A 19,869-nucleotide genomic window follows, 5' to 3' on the forward strand; every position below is an offset into this window, starting at 1 on the left:
AAAAAAAAAAAAAAAAAAAAAGAATAAAGTCCCAGTTGATGTCTGGGAGAGACTTGAATAAATTTTATGCTGAAGTTGACTCAGAAGAACAGGTAAGAATAGCTTGTATGTTTTTGAAGATGGAAAATGGGCATTTGCCTTTTATTTAAACAGACATTAATCAGTGATTAAAATGGTAAGGTACTAGAGCAAAAGTAGACACAAGTACTACATTCAGTCATTAATTTTACACTATAGTTGCCTAATATTGACCAATGGAACAGAATACATGCATTTCAGAAAACTGAAACACAAGAAAACATGAAAAGCCAATGAGGAAGAACTTATTATCCTGACAAAGCATGTTACTTGCAAATATCAACTTAAATGTTCACCATCATGCTAAAATGGGGAATAGCCATAAAGATACCATGCTTTTGGTTATAAAATTGGCATAGAATAACAATAGTCAATGCTGGGATTGATACCTTGAGAGACGTACTTTCAAACTAATGGTTGGAATATAAAAACAATTCAGCAGTGTGTACCAAAATTTTTTTGGAAGTTCATTCTCTTTGATCTGGTGGTCTAATTTTTAATAACCTACCTTAAGGTACTAGTTTGAACTTTTCTGCAAAAAGGTGTTCACCATATTATTTACTTTGAAAAATAGGAAGCAAATACTGTTCAGTAGGAGAATGGTTCAACTGATGGTACATTCTATTTGAGGTTTTTGAAGAGATTTTAATGACATGAAGGAAATTCTCAGAAATAGTGTAGCATGATGGTTAAAAGCCTGAGCTTTGGCATTAAATAGAATTTAAAAGTCATCTCTGCTTATGTGACCTTTGTCAAATTAACCTCTCTAAACCTATTTCCTTATATATTTAAAAGTGGGGGAAGTTACTATGAAGACTAAATAAGCACATGTATACAATCCTATATACACAACAAATGCTAACTTATTAATACCAAAGCGTAAAATATATTAAGACAATAAGATATAAAGTTTTATTTACAATGTAATATGCCTATTTTTAAAATATATGATATACACCAAAGTGTTAAGAGGAGGTTTATAGGCTTATATATCACTGGCCATTGATATCATTGTTCAATGGAATTGGCTGCTTTTTATCTTTATATATCTTTTTATATGTATTTTCTATAGTTAACACGTTACTTCCACAGTAAAAGGGAAATAAGCACTAAATAGGTGATAACACAGTTAAGAAAGCAGTGTGTCCTAGCATTAAATTGAAAACCTAATCTATCCTTATCTTCTTAAAGTTAACTAGAACTAGTCAGCACCTAAGCTTATTTGTTATATGATATGAATATATTAAGATGGAATTTATACTAATGCTTTTCTCACAGGTATTCCACTATAGATAATCTGGGATAATACTTCATTATTCAGATCCTTGTCTAAAATAGAAAAAAAATGAAGGAACAAAACATAAATTTATTTAAAAAATACATTTAAAGAAACAAATTTATTATTTTCAAACTATATTTTATAACCAATATATAAATGGGCATTGATATGCAAAATAATATCAGTTGATAAAACATGATAATTCACAACAGGCCTATACCATATATTATTATACATCTGCAGAAATCTCTAAACACAAAATCTAATTACTAGAACCAGAAGTTGAAGGCCCATTGAAGGAATCCTTAATATTATGAGGCCTAGGTTTCAAAAAGCTACCAATTCTAGAATGGGTTCTACTTTGGAATTGTTTCTTCACTATTTCTTGTTGCATCTCTTTCAGTGTGAAATGGAACCTTTGAAATTCAGGTGTGGCATCAACAAAGTCAAGAAGGTAGTCCAAACTTTCTCTAACAGCAGATAATTTAAATTCAGTCTGTTTCTCAGCTCCTCCTCCTTTTTGAACAACTTCCTTTGTAATCTCACTTTTTGTTTCTGGGGGACACTCCTTTTCTTCATCATCTCCATTTAACCACATCCTATCATCACCCAGCTTTGTTTCCAACTCTCCACATTTTTCAAGAATTTCTCTATAATCCCCATCTTCTAAGCCTTGAAGATCATATTCTGGTTCCTTTTTGCAAAGAAGATTTTCCCATGCATTTGCTATGGTTATTTGTTTTACTTCATCCCAGCTTTTTGCCCAGTTAAAAATTGCACTTTTTACATCGTAGATTTTAATTTTAGAAACTCCTTTTTCTCCTTTATCTTGCTCATCCTCACTTTCTTCAAAAATTACAAGACTCTCTTCCAGTTGCTTCCATCTATAAAGTCGTTTGCAGCTCAAGATCACACCTTGATTCATTGGTTGAATCAAGGTTGAAATGTTATGGGGAAAGAACATGCATTTTATCCGACCATCCTCACTGGTTAGTGATTCAGGGGAAGGGTGAGCTGGGGAATTGTCCAGAAGTAACAATGCTCTGACATCCTCTTCATGGACTCTTAGAACATTAAGTTGAAAATGCCGGACCTCAGGTACAAAGTTTTGAAAAAACCATTCTGAAAACAATTCTCTCGTGAACCAAACATCTTTACTAGATTTATATATCACTGGTAATGTACTTGTGTCCTCTTTCACACTTCTGGGCAACTTTGATTTTCCAATAATGATTGATTTTAACTTATGAGTTCCATCCGCATTTGCACATAAAAGGGCAGACAACCGTTCTTTGTTTATTTTCTTCCCTGGCAGGCAGATATCTTTTCTGCTTGCCTGAGTATTTTCTGGCATTGACTTCCAAAAGAGGTCAGTCTCATCCCCACTGTATAGCTGAGCCAGACGCAGTTTGTCCTCTTTGATTATCATGGACAGTTTTTGTCGAAATGGCTCAACATTTTCAGAAGCTGAACTTAGGACTTGTTCCCCACATACTTTTCGGTTCCCAATTGCATGCCTATTTCGAAATCTGAAAAGCCAGCCAGTGCTTGCTTTGAAGTCTGTTCGCCCAAAACACTGTGCAAATCTCTCGGCAGCAGCCTGAAGCTCCACACCTCTAACAGGGACACCAGCTGAGCGTTTCTGTTGGTACCACATGTAGACCGCATCATCTACGTCGCCATATTTGGCTCCTGTTGTCCTCTTTCTCTTCTCAGCCCCTACTAATGGCATGTCCTGCTTCAGTACGAAGTCCAAAATCAATTTTTTATTCTTTTTAATGTCATAAAATGTTGATTTACTGATTCCGAATTCATCCATTACACTTTTAAGTGATCGTCCAGCTTCAATCCTACTTAGAACCTTCATTTTCTCCTCCAAATTCAGTGTTGTGTATTTCCCTCTCTTATTCATACTGAATAATTTTGAACAACCAACAGGAGAAAACAAAGGAAAAAGCCTTACTGAATTGGGAAAAAAATGTTTTAAAAAACAAAAATCTAGCTCAAAGCCCCAGAAGGCACAGGCATTTGTACTGGTGGCTGATAGGTTGAAAGGGAGTATCAGTATTGAAGAGCTAGTCTTGAGGTAAAGGTCTTAGGTACTCAGAAAGTTGCCATTGCCAAAGTCCTGTCTGGCTGTTGCTACTGAAAGACACAAGTGATCAGTTTTCAGAATCCCCCTGCTCCTTCTCCTCTCTCTTGACAAATATAGCAGCCCCAGTCAGGAATGATGGAGATACCTGCATATTTTCCATAACTCTATAGAGGAAAAGAGACAAAATGAAGAGAGGAGGCATTCAGTGAGATGTGCCCACAAGAACAGTCCAAGGTAGGATTAGTCTCAATCAAAAGTGATGCTTGAAAAGAAGGGTGTAAAAGACTTAAAGGCAAGGACAGAGTAATCTTGTGTAGCCGAGATGTTATATAGCTTCTCCCCTTCCAAGAAGACCTGATTTACCACACTGCCGGAAAAGAAAATGGTACTCATATTGCTCTGCATGTAGTGTTTGTTCACTGGGTAGCAGTTCATCTACCTGGATAAAGACTACAAGCTGCAAGGACACTGAATTGGGATGTCTGGAGAGCTGGGATTTGGGAACAGTCATACAGAATCTTGAAGTGAAGAAGCAAGTTGGTAGTTTCTGTTGTACATATGAATGAAATCCAACTTTTACTGCATTCACTATAGCATTCTCACAGACTAAGCTTTAACTTGAGTGTCTCTTGTATTTGCTACGGTAATTTCTAAGTACATAAATAATATATTTGTTAGTGGCACTTTTCCACTCTTAGATCTTCTTCCTTGGGTACATGTGATGTATTCTGGAGTGTCATTTTTCACTGAAACTATTCTCTATTTGAAATATTATCAAGTTTCAGAATCAAGGCAATTCTTAGAGATGAGCCCCAAAGTTTTACAAATATTTTACCATACTTTCAAAATTTAAAAGATCTGTCCTTTCATTTGTTTTCCTAAATTTATGTTAGGGAGTTCAGTAACATACTTTTCATGTTTGAACTTTTATTTCTTTTCAGTGTATATTTTACATAATTTGAACCAAGACTCAACTTTTCCACAGCCTGAAGAAATCTAAAAGGTTTCTCTACTGGTGTTTCTGATCAATTGTTTCCCATAAATCCTTCTGTTAGAAAACTCTTCCGTTGCTCTGTGCTCTCAAATACTCCTTTGAGGTCCTCCTGGTGCTGCCCAAAGCCATTCCAGGTCCTTAGAAATGTCCTAGACTCGATTAATTTCATGGTTCTCATTCCAGATACACAACCTCATGGGAAGAAACAAAAACTGCCACTTTTATCCATTCCAGGTGCTATGAAGAAAGAAAAGTATGTCAGAGAAATGAGGAAAACGATTGTTATCTCAGTTATTCTTACTCTCCTTTAGGGCAAAGCCTGACAGCCCCATTCATTCCCCAACTATTAATACATAGAATATTGTCAAGTCTCTCATCTAGGAACCCAGAAGTCACACCATTGATTTTCCTCTAACATTTATTGCAAGAAATGGCAGCTTTGGGTTATGGGGCACTGAGAAGATCATGAAAGAATACGATACTAATTAAGGGACAGAGCCAGTGACAGGCTAAGATCAAGCAACTTTATAAAAGGCAGTTTTAACTAAGGCAATTATTAAAGGTAACTATTATGAATGGAAAAGGAAGAAAAAAGAGTATTTTTAAGCCAATAGTAGCACCATTAACTCCAGCCAGTCACCCAGCAAAAATATTCAGTGCATTGTGTAATTGTGTGGGTCTCTCAGAATTAACTCAGTGTATTTGCTTTCTTTGTTTCTCAGCTGTATATTCATCATTTCTGAAACAGTGCCCAAGCGGGGAGGTGAATCAAAAGGAAAGACTCGGGGAACTTTTGTGGGCTCCACAGGAAGAATACAACTCTGGGACCAAACTGCACACACTGAAAATCATCAGTGGCCTCCTTCCCTACTCACAATGTGTGCCTTGCTTCCTCTTCTTCTTTCCACAGGTCTCTTTTCCTACTTCCTTCTCCCTTCAACCAGCTCTCTACCTATGTTATGAATTAGGTCTGTCAGTGACATCCAAGGGCACTGCTGGCTGGACTTCATTTATTCAACTTAATTAATTCTAATTATATGCTCAGCATTGGGCCAGATGATGAGAATCCCAGTGTCAAGGGCATTACTGTCTATTAGTTCTGAGAGACTGGGAACAATAATTACTTTTGAAGAAATTAAGCCTCAACCTGACTGAGAGTCTAAGGAAATCATGATTCTAATGAACCTGCTTTGACACATGTTCAAGTGACTTAGGCAGATGTTCATTATTATTGTCTCTGTTTAGTCTCTTTCTCTTACTTAAAAAGGATCAAGATCTATGCCTTGGAGAAGTACATTTACCATCTATCCAAAAGCAAAGATAGCATAATGGCTTGGTAATGGCCTCTGATCTTTGTTCTCACCTTAAACTTACCTCAGATGAACTGCCCTAGAAAGAAGTTCCATCAAAAACCCTCAAATGGTGCTCCAAGATTTACTTTCTTAAATGCAGTCTTCTTGTTCCCATTCAAAGGACTCCAGTATAAGGTCCACATAAACTTATTTTCTAATTTTTTAAATTCTTCCTCTAAATGTAGCCCAACTCAGTAAAAATGTACTACAGATCTTTCCGGCTTTTAAGCCTTTGCTCCTTACCCTTCCATGTGTCCGGAATGTATTCCCACTCCCTGCTGTGGGAAAAATTCATCAAGGTCTTTTATAATTTTCCCCAACTCAAAATTAACTTATTCCTTGGAGTTCTCACCGTATTCAGCTGATGTCTTATTACTACCTTGTGTTACAGATATTCAAGAAACTGCTTCAGTCCTTTTATTAGATTGCTTAAGGACAAAGATGTCTTACTCAACTCCGTAGCACTGGCTATACATAGTAGACTTAATAATCCTTGACTGGTATAGGCTAACATTACAAAGAAATTAATAATCCGGAGATCACTGACAACCCAAAATACTCAGATTCTTATAAATATGAATCAGTAAATACTTATGGAATGCCTATCTTACCCAAGTGACTATGCTAGACACTGCAAGAGATACAAGATGGAAACAAGATTCCCGTCTTCCAGGGAAGCATACCATAGTGGAAAAAGCAGAAGATATGACAAGAGAGCTACACTCCAGTTTAGCAGCTGCCACTGGTAGGTAGACTACGTGCCTCTGAGCAAGTCACTTCTTAGGTCCCAATTTCTCTGTCAAGGAGCAAGGTAAATGGAACCTATTTCACACGTTAAAAACACACAAGAAAAATAAACATAATAGTTGTGAGAAATGCGCCAGACGACCAGAAACGGCACAAAACCCTCAGGGGCTATTGTTCCTGATCTTACGAATGGCCTGACCGGGACAAAAGAGCCTCTTCCTCGAGGAGGCTGCGACGAACCCAGCGAAGGCAGCTCAAGCTCGGCCGGCTGGGCCGCAGGAAGGCCGGGAGCGGCGCGCACAGTCGGGAGGCGGCCCCTCGACACCCGGGGCGGCGACCCTTACCGGGCGAGGCTCCCGGTGACCAGACGCCGCCGGCCGGCCCCCGAAAGTCACGCAGGAATGATGTGGACGCGCGACGCCTCCCACAGTGGGGACACGACACGGCGACACCCACGATACGAGCCGGTGCGGGGCCTTCTAGGCTTCGGCGCGTCCGAAAACTCGGTAGCATTAACTCCTCCACGCCTCCGGGGCTGTGCCGGGCTAGCGGCTGGTTCCCCACGGAGGGAGAGAGGGAGGGAGGCGCGGGCACTCGCCGCCGCGGCCGGACGGGCTCCCCCAGTAGGGGCGGGCCTCCGCGGGGCGGGACTGCCAGAAGCCCTCGGAAACGCGTCACTTCCGCTTCCGGTCGGCGCGCGGGCTCTCCGCCACCGCTGAGGCGCGGCGGATCGCGCTCCTGTCTGGCAGGGGCAGAGAGGATTTGTGTTGACGCCGGTGGTGCCAGGCCTCCGTCCCGAACCCTTGCTGGCCGCACCCCTCGCCGCTCCCGCCTCCGAGTGGTTTGGGGCGGACAGCTGCGCTCCTCAAGAGTGGCGGGGGGCGGCTTGCATTTGAGCCTGAGAAAGCGGGAAGGGGCTTCCACGGAAGCCGATCTGTCCGAGGTAATAACCGAGAAGCTGCTTCCCCTTTGGCTTCGGCTCCGGAGTCCCCTGAGCGGCAGCGGCCGCTTCGAGAAGGGCGGGGGGAGGCAGCCATTTTCCGTGGGCGGCGGCCCGAGCCTGAGACAGGGCCGGCGGCACTGATTCGAGCGGGGCCGCCGCGGTCAGGCTCCGGAAGCCATTCTCGCTTCCCTTCGCGCAGCTACAACGCAGGGCGGCGGCTGAAGCTCGCTTGGACACTGCGCGCCTGCCCGGTGCCCACGGGCGCGGCTGTCGCAGACCGAAGCTGTGGCGAATCCGATTGGGGGCGGGCAGCAGCGTCTACCGCTGCGCCCGGAGAAAGTGTCCCGCTCCCGCTGGCGTTTTCGTGGCTATGTTACTACAGGCGGACAGGCCAGTTCTGCCTCAGAACTAGAGGCTTCTGCTGATGAAAAATATAGGAACTGCCCCGTGCCTCCGGAGCTATGGTGGGCAGCAAAGAGCCAGCCGTTTCTTTGAATACTGGTGGCATCCTGGGTAGAATTTCGGTGCTGCTTCTGGCTCACCTCAGGGAAGGTGAGGCTCACAAGGCTCTCCTCAGCCCCACTCAAGGTCTTAATGGCCCTTGAAGAAATATAAAATCAGCAGAATGGTCACCTTAATCATCACCAACTCTCATTCTCTCCTTTTAACGACTTGATGTTTTTGTAAACAAAGCCCAGCTTTAATTTTTTCCAGGTCAAGTAAACAGAAATTTTGCACAAATCATCTGCATAGTGCCCTTTATATGTCTTGCAAAGAAGAGTGGTGGACATCTAGTTGCTTAATTGAGAGACGCTGTCTGAGAAGAATAGGCTATTTTTCCCCAAATGACTTTCCTTCTGTAGTAGACCACTCCCAATCCATCATTTCAGTTATCCATGGTCAACCGCTGTCCAAAAATATTAAATGCAAAATTCCAGAAATAAACTATCCATAAGTTTTAAATAACTTTTATTACAGTATATTTTAATTTTTTGTTTTATGGGTGTTGTGCCTAATTTATAAATTAATCCTTATCGTAGGTGTGTATACATGGAAAAAACAGTATATATGTGGTTCACTGCTATTTGGGGTTTTAGGCATCCGCCAAACATCTTGGAACATATGCCCCTTGGATAAGGAGGGCTACTGTACTTTGGGCTCACTGTCTCAGGTCTCCTGCCAGTATTCATACAGTTGAAAAGATAATATCCAGTGTATTTTGAAGTGAAGCCTTCCAACTTTCCAAGAGGATGAAGAGTCAGAAGTTGTACCCCCTTACTAAAGACAGAGACTGGACTAGGGTGATCTGTTAAAATTTAAAAGAAACTCAGAATGTTTTTCTAATCTTGTTTTCTCCTACTCTTCCCTTATGGGGATGGTAGAATAGGAGGCACACCAGTGAAATCTTTGGGTAATCCCCAAAGCTCCTTTCAGCCAGTGGGTGCCAGTTTTCTTACTTAACCAACCTTTCCTGAATTATTTTGTTTTTTTTTTTAAAGGGCAGAGTCATCAGCTGGCATTTGTCTTCTCTGAGCTGTGCTGTGCTTCAGTTGAATAATAGAAGAGAAGAGAAACAAAGGGCCTGGTAGTTGATTTTGAAGGGAAGGGAAGGCAGGACAAGACCTTTTCTGTTCATTTTTCTCTAGCAAGTAGCAAGTAGTAAAGTTCATATGACTTTCTTACTGACATGTACCCTTTTTTTTGCCCCCAGTGCCTTTAGGAAGAAGATCCTCCTATTTATTTTGTACCAGACCAGACGGGACCTCAGTTGTTAAAGGTGGCACCAGTTGGGTGTCTGACACAGGAGCAAAACTTCCTAGAGCAAAATGATGATGGTGGATCTGAAGGTGGCTGAGTATTTGGACCCTCAGATCAAGGCTCTATGGGAGACTCAGGGGCCTGTGAGAGAGAGCTCCAGTCAGAGTGAAAAATCTACACACATAGACAGTCTTGATCTCAAGAGACCTTGCTGGCACTTCCGGAATTTCCATTATCATGAGGCAGCTGGACCCCGTGAGGCTGTCAGTCAACTTCAAGAATTATGCCATCTTTGGCTGAGGCCAGAGATCCACTCAAAAGAGCAGATATTAGAACTGCTGGTGCTAGAGCAGTTCCTGACTATTCTCCCCAGGGAAACACAGACCCAGATGCATAAGCACCATCCACAGACCATTGAGGAGGCTGTGGCCCTGGTGGAACACTTGCAGAGGGAATCTGGGCAAACAAGGAATGGGGTGAGAAGAAAGATTCCTGGCATATACAGTGAAATAGGATGAAGGTGGATATATTGAGGGTGGGGGCAGTTAATTGCGGAAGGAGATGGATTAGATCACTGTTCTGTTGTTTCTTTAGGACTATTAAGGTGGCACTCAAAGCTACAAGCCCACGGGAAAGTCAGTCCACAGGTTTCAGAAATTGTGATAGACTTTGCTGGCTTTAGAAAAAGAGAGTTGCTTTTTGCTGTCTTTGGAGCCAGGGTGAATTGAGGGTGATGGGCCTAGTCTGGTTGGGCAAGAAGACAGGCCTTGAATTCTTACAAACAGAATTAAAAGGCAACAAAGAGTCAGGTAGTAGAGGGCAGATTCAAAAACGGGAGTATACTTGGAGACCAAAAGAGAGCAAGGACATTAAAGAGAAGGAGAAATAAAACAACTAGGGGAAGACTGCAGAGGAAGAGAAAAAGTAGAAAGAAAAAAGAGAAACAAAAGATTTAGAAAAGAAAAATCCCAGCAGAATAGTGAGGAAAGGATGCCGATAGACAAGAGCCTCTACTGCCTACCCTTAGTGGCTGGTTTTGCTGACAAGTAAGGAGTGAGGGTATGCCCTTGGGCAGGTGGCCACACCTGCTGGCCTTGGTCCTGCTGTGAAGAATACAGGGCAGGACATATGTTTGGTGTCAAAATCATTTAGAGGTTGGTTGAAGCCATTCTTCCCCCTTTTTTCTCTATTCTGTCCCTGTTCTCTGTGAAATCTTCCCTGGGTGTAGGGAAAATAATGGCTGAGACGAAAACTTTTTTATTCATTTCTTTAATTTTTAGAAGAACTTAAAAGACAGAAAACCACTAAGGTGGGGATCTAAGTCAAGATAAAAGGCTTGATAAGGCAGCATGAGAATAGGTGGCCTGCCCAACCCTGCTAGTAGCTTGAGCTGGACTGTATGTAGTGTAGAGGCTGCTGTGTTGGAGGACTGGCAGTAGCCACAGCTTTTATCCTTTTACTGTGATTTTCTCAGATTTGTGGATAGTTTATGGAAATTGATGGCCTAATTTCTCTTTAAAGCCCTTTGTCATTTCCTTTACTTTCTCACACTTCCCACGATGTGGGCTGTATACCTTTTCCTCCTCCTACCTCCACCCCTCCTCCCAAACCAAAAGTCGTATGGTAACGAGGATGGGGATTATTTCTAGGTTGCAGTCCATGAGCTGGGAAAGGAGACAGTGCTCTTGGGAGAAACAGCAGAGGCCCCAGGCTTTAAGCCGAAGCCAGCAGAGTCCCAACCAGTGAGCGTTTCCCAGGATGAAGAATTTTGGAATACATGCCAGGGTCTACAAGAACAGCTGAGCAGGAATACACATAAGGACACTGAGCCTGTGTCTGAAAGGGGTAAGGAGCTTCATGATAATTTCCTTCTCCTGGGAGCTGTGGCAAATAATTTATTCAGCCAACGTGTCATGGGCATATTTTGGGTAGCCAGCTCTATGGATTTGTAAAAGCAGCCATGATAGCAGTTAAAATGTCCCCCAGGCAGCAGTAGAATATACCACTTGTGGGTAAAGCTGGAGGTTGGCCTAGGGTACAGAAATATCTAAATCACAGAATTCTGGTAATAACACTATGAACTCTGTTCCTGAGAAAAGCGGAGAAGAGGGGAAAGAAATGGAATTGGAAGGCTTGGGGCTACCTCATCATAAAATAAAGAAGTATTTGGGATCAGAAATGGGCTGTTAGTTGCAGAATGTGAAAACAATTGTGTACCAGGAAAGAAATAATAAAAGAAAAAACTTCATCTCCTACCATACACTGGAGTCCCTGAGTACTTCATTTTAAAATACTTTTAATTTTTGTCTAACTCAGAAAAATTTATGTCATGAGAAAAATAAAAAGGTATCTTTATTTTTGTCATGAAAACTGAAGAAACTCTCAACTGGGCAACTGGTTCTAGGGGCTGGTAGATACTTGGTTTTACTTATGAGGAGGGGACTTCTGGCAGCACACACAACACACAGTGTCCCATCAGGGTGTTCACAGAAATGAGAGATTTCCTCTGGCTCTTTTCTGCCCACAGCTGTGCCTTCTCAACAGATTCTAGCCTTTCCTGAGCAGACAAACACCAAAGACTGGACAGTGGTACCTGAGCTCGTCTTGCCTGAGTCCCAGGTGAGCTGTGCATTCCAGCAGTTTAGGGCTGCCTTTCCCTGCTGCCCATGATTCTTACTGCCCCGGAGGGGCTCAGAGGTGTGTTAGCCCCATATGTTCTCCCCTGCGGAACTGGGTCCCTCCCAGGCTGTTCGCTGATCCCTTGGCTCCTTCCTTTCTGCCTTCTCACTTTTTACAAACATCATGTACTTGTCATTTCTTCAGAGTCTGGCCTGCCATGCAGTTCACTGAAGATGGTGGCCGGGCTGCTTCTGCAGTGGCAAGTTCTGAGCTGAAGTACATTCTCTTCTTTAGAGCTTGTTGACATTTGAAGAAGTGGCCATGTATTTTTCCCAGGAAGAATGGGAGTTACTGGATCCCACTCAGAAGGCCCTCTACAGTGATGTAATGCAGGAAAACTATGAGACTGTCATCTCTCTAGGTAAAGATTCTCCCTTCCCTTTGTGTAGAAGTTGAGTGATCTGTCCTGCTCTCAGTTTGGTAAGAATGAGCCCCTGTGAGAGGGTCTTATTGTTCTAGTAGCTGGTTGGTTCTCAACTAGATGGTGTTGGGGGAGGGAGAAGGTAGTATATCCAGGTCACCTGGAGAACTTTTTCCATATGCACATGCTCATTCCTTATCCTGTGTAGAATTCTTGATCCCTATCTTCTCTCTGTCCCCAAACCTGCTCTGCCAAGTCTTTCCCATCTCAGTAAAGGGCACCACCATTATCTGATTATTCAGGGCAGAAAATGTAGTGATCCTTTAATCTGATCTTGCTATCATACTCCATTATTAATCCATTGGCAAGTTTTCTTAGCTCCACTTTGACATATCCTGAGTCCAACCATGTCTCAGCTTCTTGTACCGTTAGCATCCTGGCCTAAGCCAGAGTCATCTTGAACCAGCTCTACTTCAGTAGCTTCCTAACTGACACCCCTGCCTCTTACTCTTGCCCTCACACAGTCTGTTTTCTACACAGCAGCCAGAGTGATCTTTTAAAAACCTAATCAGATCATGACATTTCCTTGCTTCAAAAGTCTGTGGTCACTTATTTTCAGAAAAAATCCAAACTTCTTACCAAGGCCTCAGGACCCTCCGGGATCTGGTTCCTGTTCACCTTTGTGTCCTTGCTCCGTTCCTCTTTAGCCGTGCTGGTTGTCTTCCTGTTACTGGAACTTGCCATGCTTATTTCTGCTTTCCCTTTTCTTCTGCCTGCCACACTTTTCTACCACATGGCAAAATTCTCACTTTCAGGTCTCTGCTGAAATATGTGTTTCTTACAGAGGCCTTCCGCGTAACCTTATCTGAAATAGCTTCACGGGAGCAGAATCTTACAATGCTCTTTCACCAGTTTAGTCTTCTTCAACACACTTGTCACTTCTGACATTATTTTGTTTGTTTATTGATGAATTGTCTCACTCCCCTACTAGAATGTAAGCTTCATGAAATCAGGGTACTTCATCATCTTCACCACTATATTCCCAGCCCATAGGGCAGTGCTTAGCACACCATAGCCACTCAGTACATATTTATTGAATGAATGAATGATAAACAGTTCCCATAGCTGGTCATCTGTATTTATAAAAATTTCACTAAATGATTCTGGTCTGTTTCCTCTACCTAGATGTGAGTCAGGGATCTATAGGAATATTAGAAATCTATCCTAGTTCAGGGCCTGGGCTAAATAACTAAAATCTAAATAAAAACTAACTAATTATGATAGATACCACTTGTGCCTATGATACTGAACCCATTGGCTCTGCTATCACTGATCTTATCCAAGATGACTCCTAAAGAGTTAATAGGACCAGCCTATATTCCCCACAACCTCTGGAGCTTGGTTCCCCATTGGTTGAAGATGGGGTATTCTTAGTGCAGAAGAGGGAGAATACGTGCTGGATTCCTGTTTCCTGTATCCTTTCATTGATACCCTTAGGTTTATTTCTTAGTCTCTACTTTGCATATCCACTCATAAATGCAGCATAGTATAGATATCATACTGGATCTTAAAGTGTATCCATTTAACCATTGGAGTAACAAACTGTAACAGTGTTCTTTGCTCTTCCTGAAATAGTCTGGAATTTGTGTATTAATTCACTGTTAAGTTACCAGTCCTTGACCTCATTTTGTCCATTTCACAGCATTATTTGTGCTTCCCAAACCTAAAGTGATCTCCTGTCTAGAGCACGGGGAAGACCCGTGGGTTCAAGTATCCCTGGAGTTGAAGGACAGTGCTGGAGAGTCCTCTACAGGTAAAGACACCATGGGAAGAAGCGAAACGTGCCTCGATATGAACCTTTACAAGGGCTTAACATTTTAAGATTCTACTCCTCTGTTTTAAAATTGATCATTGAATTTTTCTTTCCAATCCTGTGATTTTCTTGTTTTGGGATACACATAGCTGATTCTTATATTTATTCTAGCAGGGTTAAAGCTCAAAAGTGACACTGAAAATCATCAGCCTATGTCTCTTTCTGACTTGGAAATACAAGTGCCACTAGGCATAGTATCAAAAAAGACCAAAGTGAAAGTTCCCCAGAAAACGACAGGCAAAGAAAATCATGGTGATATGCACAGAAGGAGGAAATGGCACCGAGATTTTCCAGTGAAGAAAAGAAAGAAACTTTCAACATGGAAACAAGAGCTGCTGAAACTTATGGATCTTCATAAGAAAGGATGTGCAGGAGAGAAGCCTTTTAAATGTCAGGAATGTGGGAAAACCTTCAGAGTTAGCTCTGACCTTATTAAGCACCAAAGAATTCACACTGAAGAAAAACCCTATAAATGTCAGCAATGTGATAAGAGATTTAGATGGAGTTCAGATCTTAATAAACACTTAACAACACACCAAGGAATAAAACCATATAAATGTTCATGGTGTGGGAAAAGCTTCAGTCAAAATACAAATCTACACACACACCAAAGAACTCACACAGGAGAGAAGCCCTTTACATGTCATGAATGTGGAAAAAAATTCAGTCAGAACTCCCACCTTATTAAACACCGGAGAACCCACACGGGTGAGCAGCCTTATACCTGTAACATATGCAGGAGAAACTTCAGCAGGCGGTCAAGCCTTCTTAGACACCAGAAACTTCACTTGTGAAGGGAAGCTTGTCCAATGTTGTCATTCTGAAGAAATTCACCAAATGCAGCTTAACACTAAAGGTTATGAAAAAATAAAAAATCATGAAGCATGAGGAATTTTTCATTATTGGAAAATTTGGGGGTATAAACGTCATATTTCACAGAAAAGAATCAAGATTGGCTCTGCAGGGGATACACTAGTAGTTGTATTACTTACTATTTTTACTTTTAACCGTCAGGGAATTCCTTAGCAGGAGAGGTTTTAGGAGCATTCTGAATAAGGGGAAAGGCCATTTTGGGATTCTCCCTGGAAAAATAGAAAATTCAGTTACAAATAGCAGATACAGCCAATCAGTAGTCTTCTGTGGCCACAGAAGTAAATATTGTTGGTTTTGCATTGATCTTCCCAGTCACTCTTGAACCTGTACAATAGTAACATTTATAGCATGGTCTTCCAAAACATAAAGCAATAACATGCATGTTTAATTGCATACCATTCTCTTCAGGGTAGTAGATTTACCAATTTCAGTAGTCTTGGGGAGCAGAAATGAATTCTAATGTAAAGTGTTCCAAGAACCAAATTGGATTTTCTTGATTTCTTTTGTCATTGGACACTGTTACAAAGCTGGAAATCATTTGAGTTCCTTCTTGAACTTTTTAGCAACTTCTGCTCTTGAGTCTTGTTATCACAATTTTTACTGATGAAATCATATTTCCTTTACCACTGGGAAATCTGCCGGATGAACTAATAATGCACTATTTTATGCCTCTCATTGGTGGTGTTTGGGAAATGAAAACATCTCTAATGAGATCATATGGAAACTGGTTGGAATTTGTATGCATGGAATATATATTAGATGTAAAGAAGAATTTTCTACAATAAAAGAAACTGGACTTGTTTCCTTACCTCACAGTATCAGTCGAATGAAGCAGCCATAAAAATTAGCAGTTCCCCAAGGCCTGAAAGAAAATTGATGGGAGTTCAGGATCATCTGAGGTTTTTGTTTGTTTACTTCTAAATTTAGCCTTTGTTATTAAGAACAAGAGACTTAGGTTTGTATGGGAACTGGAGTGTGTGTGTGCTGCAGGCAGGATCCTGTGGCTCACTTGGCCTGGAGACCTGGGCATCTGGTCAGTAAGAGACTGGGTTCTTGAAAGGTTTGGAAACTGATGCTGAGTGTTGGGCAAGGATGGGCAAATCCACATCCATGTTGTTTTATCTTACAGTGTAAGCTCTACCTGACTCTGTTCTCTCCAGCACAGCATTTAACAGCGGCCTCAGGTAATAGATTTGATGAACTGCTGAAAGTCTATATAGCCTATGCATTTTCTTATAACTCAGTTGTTTAGCTACAGCTGTGACTCACATGTGTTCCTGTTAGAGATTTTAGGTATATCAGGAAAGGGATTAAAGAAATGATCTCTTCCAAATCTCTTATGAATGAGGAAGTTAATGTTCAAAGAGGTGCAAAGTACTTGCTTAAGACCCCATTGCAGGAGGGTGTATTGGCTGTCACTTAGCTTCAGTCAGGTTTGGCAGGAATAGCAAGACAAATTTGTTGTTATCCCTGCAAAAGCAGTGTGGATAATACAGTGTTGTATCTCTTCTTAGCTTATAAAACGTTCTTGTTTTTTGATTGGTTACTGAAATAAATCTCCATTTTCTTTATAAATAGAGATAACACTCAACTCAGGGTTGTTCCAGGGATTAGATGGATTGATGAAAGTAAAGCACTTGGCCAGGTGTGGTGGCTCACTCCTAGAATCCTAGCACTTTGGGAGGCCCAAGCAGGAGGATCACTTGAGGCCGGGAATTTGAGACCAGCCTGGGCAACATAGCAAGGCCACATCTCTTTAAAAAAAAAACAAAAACAAAAACAAAAAAACTAGCCAGGCATGGGGTGGCACATGCCTGTAGTCCTAGCTACTTTGGGAGGCCGAGGCGGGAGGAGCACTTGAACCCAGGAGTTCGAGGCTGCAGTAAGCTATGATTACGCCACTGCACCCCAGCCTGGGCAATAGAATCATACCCTGTCTCAAAAAAAAAAAAAAAAGAACAAAGCACCCTAAAACAGGCCCTAGCCTACAGCAGATGCACAATCAGTGTGCATTTCTGTCCCTGTCCTCTGCTCCCTAGTGATAGGTTGGGCTGACGGACTACATTAAAGAGGCAGATACCTCTAGAGACACCAGAAATGCTGGACACAGAGATGTGTCCTTGGGGAGGCAGACTCCTCAAAATCCGTACTCCTCATTTCTGTGCGACAAACTCACTGATCTTTCACAGACACCGCTTACCACTTTTCCATTGGTATAGCCTCAGCAGCTTCCCAGTTCCCATGTGTTAAGCTTGTTTAGCTTCCTACTTTGGCCTAAGGACCTTCATCAGCTGTACTCACCCCATAAACAACCCTCTCTTTTCCTTTTTCCCAGTTTACTTACCCTCCACGTTGAGACAAGTTGTTTAGATTTTGTTTTTTAGAGCAATTTTAGATTTATGGAGAAGTTGAACAGAAAGTACAGAAAGAACTCATATACTTCCTACCCTCATACACACTCAGTCTCTCCCATCACTATCAACATCTGCCACCAGAATGGAACATTTCGTACAATCAGTAAACCTACAAAAATGAAGCACGTTATATCCTCACCCCCATTCCCATCCATACCAGACACTGCTGGTCCTATCCTTAAGGAAATCTTCCACCTCAACAGACCATCCAGGTCCCTGATCTCTGGCCACAGCTTCACACCTGTGTTGCAGTTTTAGAAGATACGGCTCAATGCCCCTAGTCTATTCTACTGGGAGCTTTACCTGTGGGGAGTGTAATGGACATCTGTTGACTGCCTCCTAGTGTCCCTTTCACCTTTCCTCCTTCCCAACAACCCAGTTCCATTTGGAGATCTGAGAGGTCCCTGATCCTGGTTTCCAGGAGTGGAGAATGTGACCTAATCTAAGCTACTTAGAGAAGGATTCTACCTCCTCGGTTAGATGATGGCTCAGGGTTAAGCATATGACCTTAAGCTGGTTCTGTCAGGGCTTTTGTTGGAAATGCTAGACAAATCCAGCTCTTGCTGGATGAAACATGTAACCCAGTAACTGTAGACGGTCTTCTTGAAATTAGGAGAGATGTGAGCCTTAGGATGAAACCAACATCATAGGTAGAGCAGAATGACAGAAATTCAGTCCTTGCTAACATCATTGAGCTGTAGGATCAAGTATCACCTGATGCCTAGAATGGCTCTGGAAACTTTTCAGGTACGTGAATATATGCATTCCCTTTATTATTTTTTTTTTATTTTTTATTTTTTTTTTTGAGACAGAGTCTCACTGTGTTGCCCGGGCTAGGGTGCCATGGCGTCATCCTAGCTCACAGCAACCTCAAACTCCTGGGCTCAAGTGATCCTCCTGCCTCAGCCTCCCGAGTAACTGGGACTACAGGCATGCGCCACCATGCCCGGCTAATTTTTTCTATATATTTTTAGTTGTCCAAATAATTTCTTTCTAATTTTAGTAGAGATGGGGTCTCGCTCTTGCTCAGGCTGGTTTCGAACTCCTGAGCTCAAACAATCCGCCCGCCTCGGCCTCCCAGAGTGCTAGGATTACAGGCGTGAGCCACCGCGCCCGGCCTAAATTTCTTTTTCTTGAAAATACTATGTAAATGAATATTCAAAGCATTATAATTTCATTATAATTCACCCCTCTCTTTGCATTCCTGCTTGATTATATTTCTTTTTAATTAGCATTTGACCATCACATTTGGGTAACTTCTGAGAAGAAAAATGACCTGGAAATTTAATATCCCTGTTCTACATTGTTCCTCATTCATTATCATGCTTCCTGTTAATGAGTTTTTCTCTCCTTTCCCTTGATTGGTGTCCATTCTTTCCGTTCCTCTTGCTGGTATTATTCTAAAGTAGTTACTTTGTGTTTTAACACTGGGTGCCCTGATAGTCAAGAAGTGTAGTACTCTGAGAGGCAGAGGCGGGAGGATTGCTTGAGGTCAGGAGTTCAAGACGAGCCTGAGCAAGAGTGAGACCCTGTCTCCACCAGAAATAGAAAAAATTAGCCAGGTGTGGTGGCACGGGCCTGTAGACCCAGCTACTAGGGAGGCTGAGACAGGAGGATCACTTGACCCCAGGAGTTTGAAGTTGCAGTGAGCTATGATGGCGCCACTGCACTCTAGACCGGGCAACAGAGCAAGACTCTGTCTCAAAAAAATAAAAATAAAAAAGTGTGGTACAAACTGTTTTGAATGATCCTTTACTGCCAATTAATATTAATACTTGTCATACTTTATCAACCAAGAGTTCTTGCATCCAGAATTCCTGGTGCCATAAGCTACTGTTTATTACCTTCTGTGATTCCCAAATTGACACTTATGTTAATCTGCTGACAAAAACTGGTTCTGTCCTTATCTCTGCCTAAGGATGTTTGTTCCCTAAAACTTTTTTTTTTTTTTTTAATGGGGCAGGGTCTCGCTCTATCACCCAAGCTGGAGTTCAGTGGCCGGTCCTCGCACCTCGGCCTCCTGAAGTGCTAGGATTATAGGCATGAACCACTGCACCCAGCCCAGGTTCCTAAAATTTTTGAAAGATGTGTACTCTGTATGTTCATTTATTCATTAAACATTGGGAAAATATTTTTTGTTTTTTATTTTTTTACTGATAGGGTCTTGCACTGTCTCCCAGGCTAGAGTGCAGTGATGCAATCATAGCTCACAGCAGCCTCAAACTCCTGGGCTCAAGTGATCCTGCTGCCTTGAACTCCCAAAGTGCTGGGATTACAGGAATGAGGAACTGTGCCCAGCCATGGAAAATATTTATTGAGCACTTTCTATGTGCCAGGCATTATTTTAGGTGTAGGGATTTTGTGTATACAAACATTTTGGGTTTTGTTTTTGCTTCTACAGAATATTGGATTTTAGATAAATA

At 42.0% G+C, this 19,869-nt stretch overlaps 2 protein-coding genes across 4 annotated transcripts; one reads left to right on the forward strand and one right to left on the reverse strand.

The window, feature by feature from the left end:
* Positions 1-1,486: 1,486 nt before the first annotated feature.
* Positions 1,487-4,034, reverse strand: TIGD7 (tigger transposable element derived 7). The gene has a single exon (XM_012647772.1). It carries the CDS (start codon positions 3,267-3,269, stop codon positions 1,620-1,622), a length of 1,650 nt encoding a protein of 549 aa, XP_012503226.1. The 5' UTR covers positions 3,270-4,034; the 3' UTR covers positions 1,487-1,619.
* Positions 4,035-7,258: 3,224 nt separating this feature from the next.
* Positions 7,259-15,117, forward strand: ZNF75A (zinc finger protein 75a). 3 transcript variants are annotated; one of them, XM_012647773.1, is made up of 7 exons: positions 7,259-7,488; positions 9,200-9,722; positions 10,896-11,091; positions 11,774-11,865; positions 12,160-12,286; positions 13,989-14,099; positions 14,271-15,117. In XM_012647773.1, the coding sequence occupies exons 2-7, from the start codon at positions 9,315-9,317 to the stop codon at positions 14,951-14,953; spliced, it is 1,617 nt and encodes a 538-aa protein (XP_012503227.1). In that variant the 5' UTR covers positions 7,259-7,488; positions 9,200-9,314; the 3' UTR covers positions 14,954-15,117. The 3 variants fall into 3 exon arrangements, with proteins under 3 accessions (XP_012503227.1, XP_012503228.1, XP_012503229.1); XM_012647774.1 differs by having other exon boundaries at positions 14,274-15,117; XM_012647775.1 differs by lacking the exons at positions 13,989-14,099; positions 14,271-15,117 and having other exon boundaries at positions 12,070-12,580.
* The last annotated feature ends 4,752 nt before the right edge of the window (positions 15,118-19,869 follow it).

Source organism: Propithecus coquereli, unplaced genomic scaffold (genome assembly GCF_000956105.1).
Source record: "Propithecus coquereli isolate 6110/MARCELLA unplaced genomic scaffold, Pcoq_1.0 Scaffold27, whole genome shotgun sequence".
NCBI lineage: Eukaryota > Metazoa > Chordata > Mammalia > Primates > Indriidae > Propithecus > Propithecus coquereli.

Coding starts and splice junctions, on each gene's coding strand:
- TIGD7 (XM_012647772.1), bottom strand. CDS start 3,269: ATGAATAAGAGAGGGAAATACACAACACTGAATTTGGAGGAGAAAATG.
- ZNF75A (XM_012647773.1), top strand. CDS start 9,315: ATGATGATGGTGGATCTGAAGGTGGCTGAGTATTTGGACCCTCAGATC. Junction 11,092..11,773: donor TGAGCCTGTGTCTGAAAGGG/GTAAGGAGCTTC, acceptor TTCTGCCCACAG/CTGTGCCTTCTCAACAGATT. Junction 12,287..13,988: donor TGAGACTGTCATCTCTCTAG/GTAAAGATTCTC, acceptor TCCATTTCACAG/CATTATTTGTGCTTCCCAAA.